General features: G+C 50.2%; 1 protein-coding gene across 1 annotated transcript in view; it reads right to left on the bottom strand.

Moving 5' to 3' along the window:
* Positions 1-19,412, bottom strand: part of NUAK1 (NUAK family kinase 1) — a 70,852-nt gene extending 51,440 nt beyond the window's left edge. The window contains exon 1 of the mRNA XM_021687373.1: positions 18,758-19,412. Coding sequence (XP_021543048.1) covers positions 18,758-19,024 — 267 coding nt within the window. The 5' untranslated portion in view covers positions 19,025-19,412. The remainder of the gene's footprint in view (positions 1-18,757) is intronic.
* Positions 19,413-19,485: the final 73 nt, after the last annotated feature.

Here is a 19,485-nt window from a genome sequence, read left to right as displayed (position 1 = left end):
TGAACCCTTAGGAAAGCCACCCAAGAAATGTCATTGAATCCATGCACTGAGCCCCTGCAGACAGCAACCCACAATTTTCCTACTAATATTTATAATAAGCTTGGTCACAGCAAATCTTTGGGGAAGTGGAAAAATGGAAGGAGAAAGCCGTCAGAGGGAGCCAAGACAGGACAGAACCAAGACAGGACAACTAATTTTTACCTTCCATCTTTAACTTCCGTGTCTTGTGAGTTTTCAGTATTGGGCAGGCGCTATCCTCTAAAAAGGTCACAGACAGGAATGAAAGTTGATGAGGGAGAAGGCCGACAAACTATAAATAACAGACACGAGAACCCCAAAATAAAGTTCTGAGGACCAGTTGGGAGAAGTTCCCCCAAAGACATCAAGAAGAGGTCTAACGTTCAAGTACTTTGTTTTAAGAAGGAAAGAAAGTGTACGTACACTTGAAAAAGATTTCCATAATAAATGGCTATAATTTTTTTTAAAAAATTGGCTCTTAAATGGGTAAGCTCCAATAACCTGGAAAAATACACTTGGAGCTCTCTGTGATAACTTCTATGTCCACTTACCAGGCACATCAGATTAACCGGTACTCTCCATTTCTTTCACTGAGGCTCATGACAGGTTGAAGACTAGGGGTTGCACCTGCTACTCTCTGCTTTCCCTACAGCCTTCTTGTTCAATCAGCCAATTACCCACCATCATCCCAGGCAAGTCAACTGCCCCAATATGGCGGCCTCTACAGTCCATGGAACTCCTCCTCTTCCAACAAGGCCAGCAAATCGTGACACGATTGTAAGCCCTTCCACCCTAAGGATAAAAAGCCCCAGATTTCAGACTTTTCTTTACTCTCTTACTGCCAAGAAAATGCAAAACGCAATAAGATAACACACAGAAAATACCCCGGAGGGGTCCCAACAACACTAAGTGCTCCAAAATGCTTTTACGATTATAGTTAACAAAGAGCCCTTATGCAATATATGTAAGTAAGAAGGGGACTCCAATGAGACCTTCAAAATCTTGAGAGGTCGAGAGGACAGTGTTAGAGGGCACAGTGAGAAGGGGATGGGAGAAGGGGAGCAGCTGGGGCCACTTTCGAGAGGACATTTCAGGTCACCCCACTAAAAGAAGTCCCTCCAAATATACTTCTGTTGCCCCCAGGGAATTGATTTTGCAGGATGGGATTATTTTGCTGAAATAAACAGACACACAAAGGTCGCTACAACTGGGGCCTAGAAAGAAAACAAGCCAGCTGCCGCATTTACGGGCAGCTTCTGATGCAATAGGAGCAAAAGGTCCCGGCCCAGGTCCAGGGGGATGGCTTTGGACACACCAGTCCTCCCCGGAGAAAAAAAGCATACCAGGGGGCAAGGCTGGGAGTTGGGGGAGGCCTTGCCTTCCTGTGGGTAACGTCCCACTTGGCCAGGCATTGATGGAGACATCTTCGGGAGCGCAGACCTCGGACCTCTTCAGTCAGCATGCGCCAGCCAGTGACCTAGGGGACTGTTTAAAAATGTTGGTGCCCGGGCGCCATCCCCAGAGAGCTTTTAAAAGGTTATTCTAATGCTCAGCCGGGACGGAGAACCAGTGGTTATAGCGGGAATTGCCTTCAGCGGGGTGGGACCAACCACAGCAAGCGCAGGTGCGGCCTTGATCCCCTGGGCAGATCAGCTACTCTTTTCCAGCATCAAGTTATTTAACTGCAAAGTGGTAGTTAACAGTCACCCCATCACAAAGCTGCTGTGAAATGAGAGGATACGTGTCAGCGGCCTCCTTCGGTGTGCCTTGCAGAAGGCACACACATGCACCCTGTAAGTGTCAACCTTTCTCTCCTTTCTTTTTTTTTTTTTTTTTAAAGATTTTATTTATTTATTTGACAGAGAGAGAGAGACACCGCGAGAGAGGGAACACAGCAGGGGGAGTGGGAGAGGGAGAAGCAGGCGTCCCACCGAGCAGGGAGCCCGATGCGGGGCTCGATCCCAGGACCCTGGGATCATGACCTGAGCCGAAGGCAGACGCTTAACAACTGAGCCACCCAGGCGCCCCAACCTTTCTCTCCTTTCAAGGCTCTTGCAAGTGGGTTGGGAATTCCGGGCCACTCCCAATCCTAAGGGGTTTCCTGAATTGCTAAGTGGTTTTTAAAAAGGTGGGGGAGGGGCGCCTGGGTGGCTCAGTTGGTTGAGCGACTGCCTTCGGCTCAGGTCATGATCCTGGAGTCCCGGGATCTAGTCCCGCATCAGGCTCCCTGCTCGGCGGGGAGTCTGCTTCTCCCTGTGAACTTCCCCCCTCTCATGTGCTCTCTCTCTCTCTCTCTCTCTCTCAAATAAATGAATGGGTGGAATCTTTAAAAAAAAAAAAAGGGGCGCCTGGGTGGCTCAGTTGGTTAAGCGACTGCCTTCGGCTCAGGTCATGATCCTGGAGTCCCGGGATCGAGTCCCGCATCGGGCTCCCTGCTCGGCAGGGAGCCTGCTTCTCTCTCTGACCCTCCTCCCTCTCATGCTGTCTCTCATTCTCGCTCTCAAATAAATAAAATCTTTAAAAAAAAAAAAATAAAAAAAATAAAAAAAAAAAAAAAGGTGGAGAAAGGCACATCTTTCCTTATGCTGGATCCCCACCACACATAAAAAATTCACACACGCACACACACATACGCATGCATGCACCCCTACTAGGTGAAATGGGCATATTCTATAGTGAAACTATGTAAAAAAATCGAGAAGCAGCAAGCTGAGGGAAAGCCTAGTTTCTAAGATCGGCGTTGCTTTTCCCGTCCAGAAGAAAACCTATCCGGGGTGAGACGCTTTCTCAGAAAGCCCCTGCCTCACCCCCATCTCCCCCAGTAGGCCAAGTGCAAATCTCTTCCACCTGGCAGCCCTATACAGGGCTGGCACATAGTGGGCCCAAGGGAACGTCTGCCAAATGGATGAGTTACTGCTGCTCCTTAAGGCCAGGGATGGACACGTGTAGATCAACAGAGCTCATAACGCCCACCCGTGTTAATCCCCTAAACAGGCATTTGCATAAACGCACCTGAACTTTGATTCCAAGCAACTGGCAGAAAAGTATAGGAAGGTCCATCCAACACGCACAGGGAGCAGCTGCTCAAAGCCCAGTGACCGTGAACAGCAGTGTCACCACATTTCAGGGTTTGAATCCCACCTACACCTGCAGATGTGGGCAAGTGACTTAATTTTCTGTGCCTCAGTCTATCCACTGTAAAATGGGGATAATCATGGTGTGCACTTGTTAAGGTTACCATGAGGATGAATTTAGGTCAGGGATTTAACACGCGTGGGCTATAGCCAGGTATAATCACTGCTATGCAACTGTTTGCTATTATTACTACTCCACGGGAGGATATCAGGCAAAGAGATCTCACGTTTCAGGCCCACTAAGAGAACTCCAAGATCTGAGAGCCTTCTGGTTATCACAAGAGAAAGTAGGGACTGAAGAAAGTGGGGTGCTGTATTCCCAGGTGAATACAGCAACTAGCTTCCCGTTGTCCAGCTGAGTTTTTCTTTTTTTTTTTTTTTAAAAATTTTTTTGGGGGGGGGGGGGGAGGGAAGGACAGAGGGAGAAGAAGAGAGAATCTTAAGCAGACTCCCCGCCAAGTGCAGAGCCCGACACAGGGCTCGATCTCACGACCCTGAGATCACGACCTGAGTCAGCTTAACCTACTGCGCCACCCAGGCACCCCAGAGCTGCGTTTTCCAAAGTGCAGACCATGGACCAACCCCATCACATTCACTTGAGTTGCTTGGTTAAAATGCTGCAGATTCCCAAATCTCCCTAAGTCCCACCCCAGCCCAGCTGGATCAGACTCTCTGGGGTAGATGCCAAAGATGGTGCATTTTGACAGGCACACCCGGCAGAGTCGCAAGTCCCCTCAAATTTAAGAACCACTGGATTGGCTAAGCTAGAGGATCCAGGTCTGTATCCCCCGGAGCCTCACACAATGCCTGACACACAGTAGGTGCTCAACAAATACCAGGTGAATCCACGTAATGGTTATAACTCTCGAAGTGTTCGTTCAGTTTTTTGAAGGCCCACTATGTGTAAGGCCCATACAAACCAATGCTGAATCAGACTTCATCCATTCATCTAAACATTTACTGGGTGCTTACAACATGCCAGGCAGTGTTCTAGACACAAGATACAGAAAAGATGATGAATGGGGTTGCTGTTTACAGAGAGTGACAAGTGCCGAGTACAGAGCTAATAAAGCAAAGTAAAGGGCGGCATGCTACTCTCATTAAACTCAGCATCTAGAGCAACTCTGCCCTTCAGAATTTCTGTGATGATGGAAAAGACCTTTTCAGCACTGTCCAATGGTAGGGAGGCACTAGCTACAAAGAGCTATCAGGCACTTAAAATGTGGCTAGTGCAACCAAGGAACTGAAGTTTTCATTCTAATTGTAATTAATTTTAACAGCCACCCGTGTCCTTATTAGACAGTGCAGGTCTAGAGGCAGAAGAAGAAATGGAAACGGGAAATGATAACACAGGCATTATGTACTACAGGGGTTGGGAGGGAGTGGGGAGTGCTTAGAGCACCGTGTGTTATCAAATGCCTCTCACCCAATTACCAGATGCCCTAATGTTCTCTGGCTCCGAGAATTGAAAGAACAAGGTCAGGTACAAGGCATTGTACTTGGGCTGGAATTTTTATAGCCCATGATCAGTTGGAAGAGGTATGCAGCCCGGCCAAGCCCCAGAGACTGTGGTTCGGGAACACACTGCCACCCACAAAGCCTGCCCACAGCTGCCAGAGAGATCTCTTTCGGCCCCACTGCTCTGTGGATGGTCAGTCATTCTGTCCTCGGCTAGAACGTCCCACTGGGCCCAAGACACTGCACGGATTTTATGAGATTTCCCCGCTTCAAGCCTAAGTACAAATACAAGCCTCCTAAATTCCACCGGAAAATTGGTGGCTAATCCAAACATTTCATAAAATTAGAACTCATTGTGGGGCTGAAAGGAATTCAGGCTGTGCCGCCACCAGAGAAATGGAAGATATTTGTTATAATTTTTTCCTTCATGAGCTGTTTTAAGAAGCAAGTGCTTTTTCTGCTTGAAATAAAGAAGGCACGCGGGGCGGGTGGGGGGCGGGTGGGGGAGGAGGGCGGTGGGAGGAAGGGGAGAGTTTTTGCTCTTGTTTTGTTTTCTCTGTGGTTTGCAAAAAAGCATCACCAGATGACAAATCAGAGGAATCCTGCCTGACTCCCTCATCCTGCAGCTAGCGGAGATAATAAACCTTCCTTCCCAATCGCTCGCTTTTGTAAAGACGGTGTTTTTCCTGGAAAAAGGGGACTTTTGCTCCTTCATTTTCTTCTTGGGCTTTAGCCCCAGAACGTTCACATCAAGAGATTTCATGCGCAAGGGGGATAGCCGAATCATTCATTCGGGCATGCGTGCATGCGTGTCGCCAACATTGATTCACCAGGCACTGGACTAGGCACTTGGGCTACATCAGCAAGCCAAAGTGATGAAAATCCCTGCCCGGGGGGTGGGAGCATGCATTCTAGTGAAAGAAGACGAAAAAGGGAGGATTCGGTGACTGCCACTTCAGAGGTATGTGGGGACAGGGCGTGAAGACTCGCCAAAGGCAGACTCTGGAAGAGGCGGGAAAGGGGGCTCTGGGAGAGCAGGAACCCCGTCATCTGGCTGTCACTCTCCCCTTTCACCCAGAGCAGAGCAGTGTCTGACACACAGCCGGCCCTCAACAAACACTTGTTGAGTGAATAATGAAGCCTGACACCAAAACCGGTCCCAGAGCTCTCATCTTACAGATGAGTTAGGCAAAGCTATCGAAGGGATGGATCTTGCCCCAGCTCGTGCAGCTCAAGTTGTGGCAATGAGGGGACTGACCCCAAGTCTCCTGACACCAGCCCCAGACTCATGATGCCCCACAGCCATTCGGCAAGTATTGATGGCATTCGTATTGTGGGCCAGGCCCTGAACTAGGCACTGGGAGGACACAGATGAGTAAGACACAGAATAATTGAGGTTATGCGACAGAGTTCCTCCAATTACCATTTTCACAAGCTTGGAGACAACTTCTCTGAGCTTTAAGTCTGGGTTCAACCGGTGTCTACCATCCAGCATGCAGATAAAAAGTCAAAGCAGGAGGGCTGCAGAAGCTTCCAAGGTCCCAGACCCATGAAAGGCTAGGGAACCCAGTGGTTATGACCATGACCCTGATGTCAGACAGCCCAGTCCTAAATCCCAGCTCTGAGACTTTGAGCAAAGTCACTGACCTTTCTAAGACTCCTCTTCCTCATCTGCAAAATGAACATCCTAATGATACAGAAGAATGGGAGAGAAGGCATGTCAAGTACTCAGAACAGCACCTGGCATACACCGGTCACTCAGTAAATGTTTCCTGCTATTACCACTGTTAGGGAAAGGACCCTCCATCTGCTCTGGAGTCTCCTACACACTCAAGCAGGTGCACAGGACTCAGGGGAGATTTCCACTTAATTCCTCTCCTCTCCAGGATTTCTGCTACCAGCTGCATGCACGCCCATTCACACACCAGTTCCCTCCCTGAACGTCACATTTGATTCTGCCTGGAAAACCTATCATTTGACCATGAGGAAGATGCAAGGTAGGGTTCTCTCCCTAGAGTTGAGTACATCCCTGCCGTGCCTTTCCATCCAAACACATTCACATGCTGGGCCCGGAGCTCACCCAATCAATGGAGGCTTAGCCTCTTCCCTCCCACTCCTTCTGCTAGTTGAAGGAAAAGTTCACTTTGAAATCTATTAAGAACCATTACAAGGTAATTACATGGCATCTGGGACCACTGAGAGTTTCTCAAAGTTTGTTGGCATCTTTTTTAATTGACTCTGAGAAAGTCAAGGCTGGCTGCATGAGGGATGTACTTGAGGCCAAGGGATGAAATTCGGAGAGATTAAAGCAACACACACACACACACACACACACTCACAGACACACACCAGGGAATCGGTCTCCTTAAATGGACCAGCTAAGACGGGTAAGCATGGGCCACAAAAATCGGGATCTGAAATGACCAGGGGTAGCCGCAAGTTCTAGAACCAAGAGGTGGTTGAGTCACCTTGGGGCAGAGGTTGTATCTTGCTCTTTATTTTCTCCCCTGTGCCCAGCACAGTGCCGGCCACACAGGAGCTCACCAACTATCTGAATAAATATTTTTAAATGCTACGTGGGAGAGGCAGAAGGAACACTTGCCACAAGAAAAAAAAAAAATGACAGCAGATATTTCTACTCCTTCTTGGGAAGCTGTCTAGACTCATAGCTGAGAGCTGAGACAGACTTGAGTTTCATTCCTGCCATCTTCCCCAAGTGACAAAGAGAGTGGCCCTGGGCCTCAGTCCCCTCTGCAGGGAGGTGGGAATAGCTGTAGCATCTCTCCCTTAGAACAGGTCTAAGCACGACAAAGACATCATCACGTGATGTAGGTGATGCACTTACCCCGAGGCCTGGCAAAAATAAAGTGCTCCCTAAAAAGGAGTTTGATCGATTGATCAACTGATTCCCTCTTTAAGGATAAAATAGTAGTAAATGCATGAGTCAAGTCTTCCTTTTAAGTGAAGCTGCCAAAAATATCTCTTGCCCTGGGAAGAGGCCCTCCTTAGTCTTTTCCTCAACCCTCGAGTCTTGCCACCACCCCACCTGTCGCCAGGCTGAAGGATCTGAGCCCTCCCGGGATGCCAAATGCCCCCACCACTGCTAAAGCCACGGGGAGAAAAAAATGTGGTCTTCAGGGAGAGCCACAGGCACGACCAAGAGCAGAGCCAGCCTGGGCTCTGGCTTCACCAGGACCCCATGGAAAGCTCTACTAAGCGCTAGGTATCTTAGGGATAAGCAAAGATCCCTCTAAGCAAACCCACAGAACATGAACTTGCCCTCCTCCAAACCCCGAAGAATCACAGCTCACATTTATCGAGGACTGGCTACATGTCAGACACTGCTCTCACCACCATTCCTGGATCCACAGGCCCACCTAAGAGGCACGTCCTACTATGACCGTCCCATTTTACACATGAGAAAATGGATACATTCTTGGAAAGTGAGAATTTTTTATCTCACGCAGAATCTAGTGCAGAACCCACCTCACAGACGTGCTTAACAAAGCACCGCCTGCCTTGGGTTGAAGGGGGTGCGTGTGCATCCGACAAGACCAGGAGCTGGGAAGTAAGAAGGCCTCCCCACTGCAGGCTGACACTCCACATGGGGAGACTCTCCTTAACACTTGTCAAAGCCTGCACCAGACCATCTGAAAAGAGTTTTGAGAAATAAAGATACTTCCCTTCGCCCGCAACAAGCCTCCTTCTGCCAAAAACCAAGCAACAGGAAATGAAATCTACATTTCACCAATTTCATTCAGTGAATCCCAGGATTCTCTTTCTGTGAGCCCGGAGACCAGTCTGTCTCAGCCCCTCGATTTACAGGTGAGGAAAGGGGGTTCAACACTGGGGTACCTACTGCACGTGATGCACAGCACCCAGGCTGCCCAAGGCGCGGGCACAGCCAACGGGCTGTCCGGCCTTTCCCAGGAGGGTTTCTTCCAAGAATAACACGTAAGGAGCATTTGCTGTGGACCACACACGTTTCTAAGTGACACACAGCGCATTTATCCTCACGGCCACTCCCATTTCACAGATGAAGAAACTGAGTCGGGCTGACCATCTCAAGGTTGCACAGGAGGTTCAAGCGGGCTCTCAAACCCAGGGAGCCTGGCTCAGAGACCATGCTCAGAACCCACCCTCACGCTCCCTTCCAGAGCCACAGATGGGATCATCCACTTTCCTTCCACCATCCTGGAGAAAACACAAGAGCATCCCTGCGAATCAGCCCTGAGCGGAGCCCAATTCTTAATGAAACGGCAAGAGCCAGCAAGGACTCCCAAACCTGCAGCAATCAGCTGTCCTCGTGGCTTTGGAGCTGTAGGAATAGGAGAGCTTGACACAAGCAGAGGGGATGGGAGGGGATGGGGTCTTTAGGACATACTAAGACAAAGAAGCAACTCCTTCTGTTTCCCTGGGAAATTGCCCTCGGGCCCTGAGCCACTTGACTGCCATTCCCGTCCCCTCCCAGGGAAGGGGGAACCTGCCACAGCCACCTCCTAGCCCTTCGCCCAGAAACCTCATGCTGTCTCAGTATCTCTCATGAAAGCAAGCGACGTGGAATTCTTTTCTTGAGTTTAAAAGGCAAATCATAACGGTGTTTTTTCCAGACATACATTAACTCTCCACTCCAGCCGGTTTACAATTCTTAAAGTACTCGATTTACAACCCAGGGAGAAAATGTTTTGAAAACCTTGCAAACGTACTTTGCATCTAAAGCTTGCCTACTCTGCAGAGCTGACCACCAGGCTTCTCAGATGAGGGGCTGGGGTCCTGGGAAGATGTGAGAGTGTGGGAGCAGCCGCCCAGGGTGGGAAATGGGCTCTCTCCTCCTCCCCCTCCTCCTCTCTGGTAGGGGTGCAGAACTGCAGCTAACAATGCTGAGCTCTTGGGGCGCCTGAGTGGTTCAGTCCGTTAAGCGTCCGACTCTTGTCTTGGTTCGGCTCAGGTCATGATCTCGAGATCGTGGAATTGAGCCCTGCGTTGGGCTCTATGCTCAGCACGGAGTCTGCTTCAGATTCTTTCTCCCCCTCTCCCTCCTGCTCATGCTTTCTCTCAAATAAATAGATAAAATCTTTAAAAAAAAAATTTTTTTTAAGTGGGCTCTCCACACCTGTCCACACAGTGGTGAGGAGGGGGGTGACTCAGAAAGGGAAGAGGGTGGGGACCCAAGGGGCCTTTCCTGCTGCCTCCCAGGGTCACAGAGCTCCCCCTCTCAGGATTGCTGCTGCACTTCTCATTCATTCATTCCTTCCTTCCTTCCTTCCTTCATTCTTACTGAGCACCTACTGTAGGCAGAGCACCAGGCCACAGGCCAGAAAGCAGTGAGGAGTAAGACAGCACCCCTGTTTCCTTCTAACGGGCGAGGAAGGGGAAGGTATACACAGACAAATCATCGAAGCTGCATAGTTTACATGTTCTGAAGGAAATGAACAAAGGGCCAAGACAGAGGAATGAAGAAGTGGGAGTTTGGACACTGGTAGGAGCCTTGAAGGATGTGGCAAATTCCTAATTTAGTCCCCACACAACCCATGGCAGGGTTTTAAGCAGGGAGAGCCACGATCTAGGATGAAAAGACCACCAGCTACTCTATACTCTCTGCTGGTACTTCTCACCAGAATAAATAATAATACCAGTCCTGGTTTCCTAAAGCCTGCTGGGCACCAGGCTCTGTGTTGGAAGCTTCCAAATTCTACTTCTCATGGCAATCCCACTTGGTAGGATGCTGAAAGCTGCCCTTTCTAAGTGAGAAAACAGAAGCTCGGAGAAAACATGTAGCTTGCCCAGGGTCATCTAGCTGCCAAGTAACAGGGATGAATTTGAACCCAAGTCCGCTTGTCCTACAGCCATGATTTCTTCCCCTACACCTCATTTAGATACTACCTTGCATTGTTCCCAGATTATTCCAGATGTATGACTCACATGCCCCAACTAAAGTCTCAGTATCTCGGTGCAGGACTTGTCATGTTCTCCGAAATGGCCAATAGTCCTGAGCACTTAGGAAGCACTCATTCAGTACATCTGGTTTACCGCTAGATTAAAAGAAAAAGGAGGCATGCCAACCTCCTACATACGTTGAGTCTTTATTATGTGTTTTTAGTATGTTGTGTCTGAATATTACTACTCAGCCACAGAGCAGGGAGGAGTGGTGGATAATAAGAAGAATGAGGAAGACCACCAGCAAGTGCTGCCAGGTAGGGATGTGGGGATCATATACACACAGGGTGCCCCATGGAAAAACAAGTGAATGGCAACCCGTTCTCCCAGAGCTACCCATCTGGGGGCTGCTTTGGGCCAGGAAGGGGACCTTTTCAAATTCATCCACCTCGAGGGAAGCCGTTTTCTATTTCAGACAGATGTACCTTTTAGACTAACCACAGCCCCAGATGCACTTAATACACATCTACTGTGTGTCAGGCACTGGGCTAAAGGCTCAGCTACATCACATCATCTTATTGAATCTTCTCAACAGTCTGAAAAGTAAGAACTAGTATAAGCCCCAGATGAGAGAACAGAGGTTTCAAGGAGATTAAGAATGAGGCCAAGGTCGCACCATTGTCAAGCTGTGGGATGGAATGTGGATGTGGGCATCTGGTTGACCATGGCACACAGGACATTGCTTTCCACTTCCAACACAAAATGAGCGTGAGCGTTCTGGGGACCCACAGATTGGAATCTTGAGGGCCTGACATATATGGGGCTTCCACTCCCATCCCCACTCCCCACCCACTACCCTGAGCCCCGCCTTGTTTTGTTGTGTTTTTTTTAAATAATAACTTTATTGAGATCTAATTTACGCATCATAAAATTCACCCATTTAAAAATGTACAATTCAGGGACTTCCAGTATATTCACAGAGTTGTGCAACCATCACCACAATCAATTTTAGAACATTTCCATCCCTCCAAAAAGAAACCCCACCCCCATTAGCAGCTACTCCCCATTTCCTTCCAACCCACTCAAGCCCTAGGCAACCACTCGTCTACAGTCTGTCTCTCTGGCTTTGCCGAATTTGGACATTTCACAGAAATGGGATCATACAACATATGATCTGTTGTGACTGGCTTCATTCCCTTCGCATCACGTTTTCAAGATTCATCCGTGTTGTCGTGCGTTCGTAGTACTTCGTTCCTTTTTACTGCGGAACAATAATCCCTAAATATTCCATAAATAAAATTATGGAAAGGATCATATACAATAGTCCATAAATAAGCTGAACATACCACATTTTATTTATCCGTTCATCAGCTGATGGACATTTGGGTTGCTCCTCCTGAGGGCTCTTACGAATAACACCACTAGGAACAACTGTGTTCACATTTCTGTGTGGACGTGTGTCTGCATTTCTCCTGGGCAGGTCTGGGAGGGGAATTGCCCATCCCCATCTTAAAAGGCAGTTACAAGTTCACCGAACAGCCCCACCGTGAAGTCAACATCTGGCTGCTCCTGGGCCGTTTCCAGAGAATTTTATCAATATGGCCAGACTCCCCTCACGGGTGGGTCATCTGGCCGAGCCCCTCCTATTCCGGGGCCTGGGATCTTCTCATTCCCGCCCTGTACAGTGTCGTCTGGGCCAGCACAATGATAAATGCATTCTGCTCTAAAACAGATACTTCACAAATCATAACTTACAGATGCTCCAGGACTTTCATGTGGGAAACACAAACGAGACTTAGGCCGTCTGACTCCGGAGCCACTGAGGACAGGAAGCCGACAGGCCCGGGACGGCCGTCTCTCCCCCTCACGAGTGCAGGCGCGCATGCAGCAGACAGGGAATCCGTGCACGGAACGGTCAGCCCGGCTCTGCAGTGTTTGCCCGTGTTAAGCCGCATCCCTTCCCAGCAATTGTTTTTCAACCCCAGCAAATCAGAGAGCTCCTTGAGGTCACAGAAGACGACCTACGGCCTTTCCATGTCCTAAGATAGTCCCTTTTGCCCAGTGTATTCACATCAGTGTCCATCCCACAAGCCTTTGTTGAGGACCTACTATGTGCTAGGCACAATGCTAGGCACGACGGGAGGTTTAAGACAGTAAGGCCGGGTTTACCGGCAGACAAGGCACCGGGCCCCAACCCTCCTCTACTGCTGCTTCCCAGGAGGAAGTGAGATGTCCTGCGTGCTGTGGGTGCATTTCTATCTGCAGGCAGGGAAGTGAACCAGCTGACCCCTCCAGGCCTGCTAGGGCTTCCAGAATCTGAGGCTACTCGAGGAACAAAGAACTCAGTGTGTGTCCAGGTGGAGAGCTCCCTGACTTGATTCATTAAAACAGACTCATGGCCCAACAAGCAGACAGCTCTCCAGAAGCAGACACATTAATGCGGTTCCGATCCTTATCTCATACCTCAACTCTTGCGAAAACCTCCAGGCTAGCCTCCCTGCTCCAAGGCAGCCCACCAGACTGCTGGGCTCAGAGCCCCGCTGAAACCAGAACCCAGCCCAGCCCATCTAGAGGAAGAGATACGGTCAAGGTCTCCGCATTCACACTGCTGGCGTCCAAACCCTGGCCCTGCTGCTGCGTGTGACCTTCACGGTCTGCAACTCAGTTTCTTCATCCAGGAAATGGGATAATAACAGGCACATTATGACAATTAAATCAGTTAATATGTACCTGGCGGTGTACCTGGCCCATGTTATAAGCACTCAGAAAGTATTAGCTGCTATTTCTATTATTAAATATTATTATTACTACCCCATCCTATCTTGCCAATCTTGCTTCCCACTGCATCCCAGCATAAACCCTGCATTCTAAGTGATCTGGCCTGCTCACCCTAGAATCCCCTTTGCCTGAAATGCCCCATATTTCAGTCTTCCAAAACCCAAATCAAGGATCATCTTCAACATCATCAGCCCTCCCTAATCTTCCAGAATGCCACAGCCCTTTCTCTCTATTCCTTTCCTGAACAGTGCAGAGAAAACCGCCCCCTAGGAAAAGAATCACCCCATGGCTGGTCTTCCGACACCACGAGCAAAGTATCATGCCCAAATCCAGAGGTCACCGGTTGTGCAACATAAGGAAGGTTCTCCATTTCTCGAGCAGCAGTGGGTTTCAAAACAGACCACGTGACCCTCCAGCTGTATGACCTGGGTAAGTTACTTAACTTCCCTATGCATTATTTTGCCCATCTGTTCAATGGTTCTAACTCGAGTGCACACCTCTCGGGGTTGTTGTGAGTGTTAAATGAGAGATGTCTGGAAAGCAGTTAGCGCAGCGGGACACACACCAAGCTTTCAAAAGTGTCAGCTGGTAGTAATCATAGTAGCTGTGGCCATACGGGGAGGGGGTGTCCCTGTCCAGAATCGAACGCAATCAAACAAACTAAGCTTCAGTAAGCTACATTCCAACTGGACAATCACCTGATATCATCCAGTCCTGTACCAGGCACTCAGACCAGGTAACTGCCTACTGCGTCTTCCACCAGATGGGTAGTTCCGTGGGCCTCGGTCACTCCTGTGTCCCAGCATTTTAACGTGGAGAGCAGCATACAGGAGATGGTAATAAATCTTGCAGCCACACAGAACTAGTTCAATATCTGTAAGTACATTTTATCTTGGCTACTAGACTACAAGCTCCTTAAGCGTGAGCATCACGTCTTGCTTTAGTAAAGATTTATTAAATGAGTGATGCAAAAAATACCAAACCGAGAATCAGGTTGCTTAGACCCAGCTCAGTCACTGGGTCATTCTGGAGGATTAGGGAGGGCAGATGATGTTGAAGATGATCCTTGATTTGCGTTTCAGAAGACTGAAATATGGGGCATTTCAGGCAACCCCAGAGAAGTCCCTTAACGCGTCTATGCTTTATTTTTCCCATCTCCGGGATGAGAAGTTTGTACCATGTGTTGGCCAACGCGTCTTACTCCCTGAAACTGGGTTTGGGTCTTCAGTGCAACATGGCCCTGCAGATGACAGCCATCTGGCTCAGCAGGCCAGCTTACGATATGATAGCACCCCTCATTTGCAGTTTTCCAGCACCAGGCAAGGAGTAACTTTGGGCCAGTGCTTAAAACACCCATTTTTGGTCAAATCAGTTCCTTTGCGGAGTGAGGACGCCCCATCACCCAAGCTAGAGCTCTGGTACCCCCAGGCACACCAATGGTAAACTGGGGGCACACTCTGCCCACTGGTCCTGCACCTCCCATGCCAGACCCGCCCAGAGACCTCACCTCCTGCTCATACCACACAGCATACTGCTCACAAGAGATAACCTGGTGCAGAGGGAAAGTTGAACTTGGCCCTTGGCGGGGAGGTGATCACATGACACCGCTCCTCAAGATGTTGTTTGTTTTGGGGTTTGGGTTTTTTGGCAATAGTTTGCACAGCCTGAAGGTCCGGGCAGTTTGGCTCAAAGAAAATGCACGCAGTGTTATGCCACAGGGGCTCCACTCAACAACGGCCCTGCCCAAAACTGTATCAAAACAAAAGTTGTGGGCGCCTGGGTGGCTCAGTTGGTTAAGCGACTGCCTTCGGCTCAGGTCAGGATCCTGGAGTCCCGGGATCGAGTCCCGCATCGGGCTCCCTGCTCGGCGGGGAGTCTGCTTCTCCCTCTGCCCCTCCCTGCTCTCATGCGCTCTCTCATTCTCTCTCTGAAATAAATAAATAAAATCTTTAAAAAAAAAAAAAAAAGTTGTGCAAGAAACAAAGCCCAAATTCAAGGCTTTAGAAATGCACGCAGATCCTGTCAGAATCTGGCTGATGGTCTTGGCTTCTTATGGGTGCACTTTTCTGCGAACCTCGCATTCCTTAATTCACCTAAAAAGTGGGTTCTTTCCCCTACCATTCTCTGAGTGATAGCATGCTGATTTTCCAATGCACCATGTCTCTCTGATGGTCTTAAAAATCTAAGGGAAAGTCTACGTGAGGTGAGAAAAAAAATTCTGCTAAAAGAAGGAACTAAACCAGCTAATTTCGCCTCTTGAGGCTTTCCATCGATTATTTTATTTAATTATTACACAAGTCCACGAAACTGGTACTATCGGTAGCCCATTTTACAGATGAGGAAGCTGAGGTTTCAAAAAGTTACAGAGCGCGCACCAGCTCACAAAGCTAGTGAAAAGTTGGGATTTGAATGTCCGCCAGGGCTCTTAGCCCTTCTGCAAGAGTGCTTCCTTGTGGGGTGTGTTAATCTCTGGAACAAGCCACTTGGAGTCCTTGTGTCATGGACACCCTCCGGCAGTGGCCACAAACCACATTTGGGAATTCAGAGAGGAGTGTGCCTGGACTAGGCCAGGCCAAGGGCCACTCCAAGCTCCTGATCCTGCAACTCTCTTCGGAAGTGGCTTTCACAGAACACAGAAGATGATGCTGCATGGTGCTCTGTTTGATTCAGAAGGCCCTTCCAGATGTACAATTAAAAGCCACAACATTTTCATTTTTAAACACTTCTCTGCCTCTGAGCTGCTTTCAACGGGAGTGCTGATCCCACAGCATCTCATGCCCGGGACGCCAGCCACCAGCGCTGGCAAAGCGGCTTAAAACCCCTCCTCCTCTTGAGAGGTGCCATAAAAGACATGGCAATGAAAAAGACAAATGACATGAAAACGTCACTTCGGAATTCTACCCAAAGCCCGAAAAGTCAGACCTGAGAGAGCGCTCTCTCGATTCTCCACCACCGCACCCCGAAGGCAAGTGATAGCTATTCACTGCATCCTTAGAACCAGAAGAAAACTCCCAAGTTCATACTTCAGATGATAATGTCTTGCTGCTCTTGACAGATTCTGAGTCACCAAGTGCTGTACAGGCGAGAACAACTTGCTGACCAATTTTTTTGGGTGTTTGTTTTATTTTCTGTTCAGCCAGGCACAGGGAATTTTCCACCTGACAATTCCTGTTTCTCACTTAAGTTCTTACACCATCTGTGAGCACTGTGCTCAGCAGGGGGAGGACTCAAGGCCAAGGAGGGCTTCCCATCACCAAACCTCAGTTTTCCCATCTGGTTAATGCAAGCCTTTCACCAGATGATTCTTCTAAGGTTCTCAGCTTATCTATGGAATAGAAAGCAGTTTGAGGATTGCCAGCTTCTGAGCCTGGATCTGCTACCAGATTTAAAATCTTTACATAATTTTTTAGTAAAACAAGAGATTTGGCTGAAATTAATAGCACAATGGGCAACGACCAGGGCTGGACAATAACAGAGCAGGACTGGAGTCTGCTGGCGGAGAAATGAGCCTCTCCCGTTCTCAGGGCGCCCCCTCGTGGTCGTTCGACTAAATCCCGACGGAATGTTCAGAGTTTCTGCAAATAAAGGGAAAGACACCCACCAAAAGAGAAAGGCAGGCTCCCGTCTACTGATGCAATCCCTTTCACTCTAACCTCGTCTGTGGATCAGACAGCGAGACGAATGCCTGACAGGAAGCCCCAGTGAAACTCAGAAAGGTGTCTGCCATAGACAAGATTTCATTCTTTCAAACAGTTGGCGGCAGCTCCCCAGCATTCAGGCTTCTGTGTCCCCTGGCAGATCCCAGACACACCCTTGCCACTCAACCCCTCTCAAGCTCACATCCTCAACCTGCAGCTCCGACCGCGTCTGTTTTTCATTATTACGCTTTCCAACTTCCCAGCGCGATTCTTCAACAGCTATTAAGACAACACGAGCAAGGAGCTAGGCTTAGTTCTTGCTTTTTCAACATCCAGCCTGGGGAATATCACCTCAGAAGAAAAGCATGAATGAAGTGCACGTTTCTCAGCCTCTTCTTCCGCAGACCTGAAAGTCTGTTCCTCAAAGGACATCTCTACAACCATCTCCTCTTTAAAATGCTCAACCTACAAAAAAATGGCACCTGCCCAGAGTGAATTCTTAACTACTTGCTGGCTATCAGATTTGTTTATCGGAGACAGCTTTAAAAATACAATGTACAATGTCTCAAATTTCCAATTAATCTATGAACGACTTCTTTTTTAAGCTATAGAATACAGTTGGATCAACCCAAACAGTGAAGCTTAGGATGAGGGAGTTATCCAGGTATCCAAATATTTGAGAATTCGGGGCTAAACCTTCTGATTGGGGCCCCATTTTCTCCATAGAACGGTCCCTGTACAGATTGAAAAGAAAATTACCAACATCAACCTACCTACCACTTCATTCAACAGTTCATTTTGCTTTTACCCTGTGGTCATTCGTTAAGTTTATAAGCAACCCTGGGCCCCGAAACACCCCAAAAGTGCACACCAGGCATACCATAATTAGTTCCTGACTTTGGCCCTAAATTGATTAAAATACATCTGATATGCTTCAAATCAAAGAACCATGTTAATTTTCTGCCACACACCACACAAAATCTTTCTGCAACAGTCAGTCACTTTGAACCCAACCCTCTGGCCACAAGCAGTGTGGATTTCAAGGGCCTGTTCCCCAGAAAGGAAAAGGACAACAAGCCAAGTTGGGGACACGCAGAGACCCTAAGGTACTCCGACCGCTTCCAAATGGGGCTGGGACCCTGGCAGGGTTTCAGCTGTCACAAAGAGTGGGGCAGCTGGCCCAGTCCCCTAAAGCAATTCAGCAGCCCTGCGGCCAGGACCTGAAAGGCAGTGGGGTCGGCTGCAATTCAGCATCTGTGTGGCTCCCCATGCCCTGGGCGTTTCAGTCCTCCCCGAAGTGGAGGTGAACTGTCACAACCCTCAGGCATGCAGTAGTCTTTATTTTTGCGCCCTAACCTTCTCTCTTAAAAAACAGGCAGGAATCCACCCTCCCTTGCAACTACAGCAGCACCGGGGTGATGGGGAGTAGGAGTGGGAGGGTGGGGGTCGCCTTCACGTACAGAACACGGGACTCCGGGGACCAGCTCCCTGCTGAGGATGTGGGTCTGTTCGGAGTTAGAGCAATAAAGCATTCCAGGGCTTGGTCTGAATGCGTGCCCGCGAGGGAGACCACGGTCCCAACGTTTGCAAAGTGTTTGCAAATCATAAACACTACTTTGCTGCTGGGAGAAAAACCCCCAAAATATGCGCAGACAGGATGTAACAAGTGTTTCGAGAGAGAGACACGCCTGAGTCACGGGGAGCTGGGGAGAGAGTGAGGAGTCTGTCTGGGGGTTCCCGGGAAGCCCCTCTCGGACAAGAGAGTCTCAGAGCCCCAGCCCCCCGGCCGGCGCGCCCTCGGTCCGCAGCCCCGTCTGGCCCTCGCCCCGGGGGGGGAGGGGTTCCCCCACTCACCACTCGACCCGAAAACCTCTCGGTGGCCCTCTTGACTTTGCCGTAGGTGCCTTTGCCCAGGGTCTCCTGCAGCTCGTAGCGGTGCTTCAAGTTGTGCTTGTGGTGATGCCGCTTCACCCCGTGCGGCTTCCTGGGCTCCGGGGCCGCCGCCGCCGCCGCCGCCGCGGGGGCTGCGGTGGCCCCCGCCACCACCTCCGGGGGAGAGCCCGGAGCCCCCGGCCGCAAGTCGGGGCCGTCCCCGGCCGCGGGAGCAGCGGCCCCCTCCATGTCGGAACGCAGGGCGAGCTGGGCTGGAGAGGGCAGGACTGGGCACAGCGTTCGCGGTGTCGGGGTCCCCGCCGAGGAAGCCGGGGCGCGCTCAAGGTCGCCCCCGCAGCATTGGGGAGGCGGCCCGATCCCGCTCGGGCTGCGGCTCGGTCACTGGCGGCGGCGCGGACTGCACATCTGGCGCCCCCGGCGCGCACGGTCCGCGCACCGCCCCCCGGCCGCGGCGAGCTGCGGAGCGTCGGGCGAGGTGGCGGCGGTGGCAGGGGAGGCGGCGGTGTTTGCAGGAGGGAGGGGAGAGGGGTGGCTCCGAGCGCAGGCGGGGGAGTGTTATGTGGGGCGCCGCGCCCCCCGACCCCTCCCCGGGAGGACGCACAGACGGGGCGGGGGCGGGGGCGGGGGCGGGGGCGGGGGCGCCGAGCTCGGCCGGCCCCCGGGGGAGGGGAGCGAGGGGCGGCGTGGCC

This window comes from Neomonachus schauinslandi, chromosome 5 (genome assembly GCF_002201575.2).
Source record: "Neomonachus schauinslandi chromosome 5, ASM220157v2, whole genome shotgun sequence".
Classification (NCBI taxonomy): domain Eukaryota; kingdom Metazoa; phylum Chordata; class Mammalia; order Carnivora; family Phocidae; genus Neomonachus; species Neomonachus schauinslandi.
The sequence above is the reverse complement of the archived record's forward strand: the minus strand, read 5'-3'. Positions and strand labels throughout refer to the sequence as shown.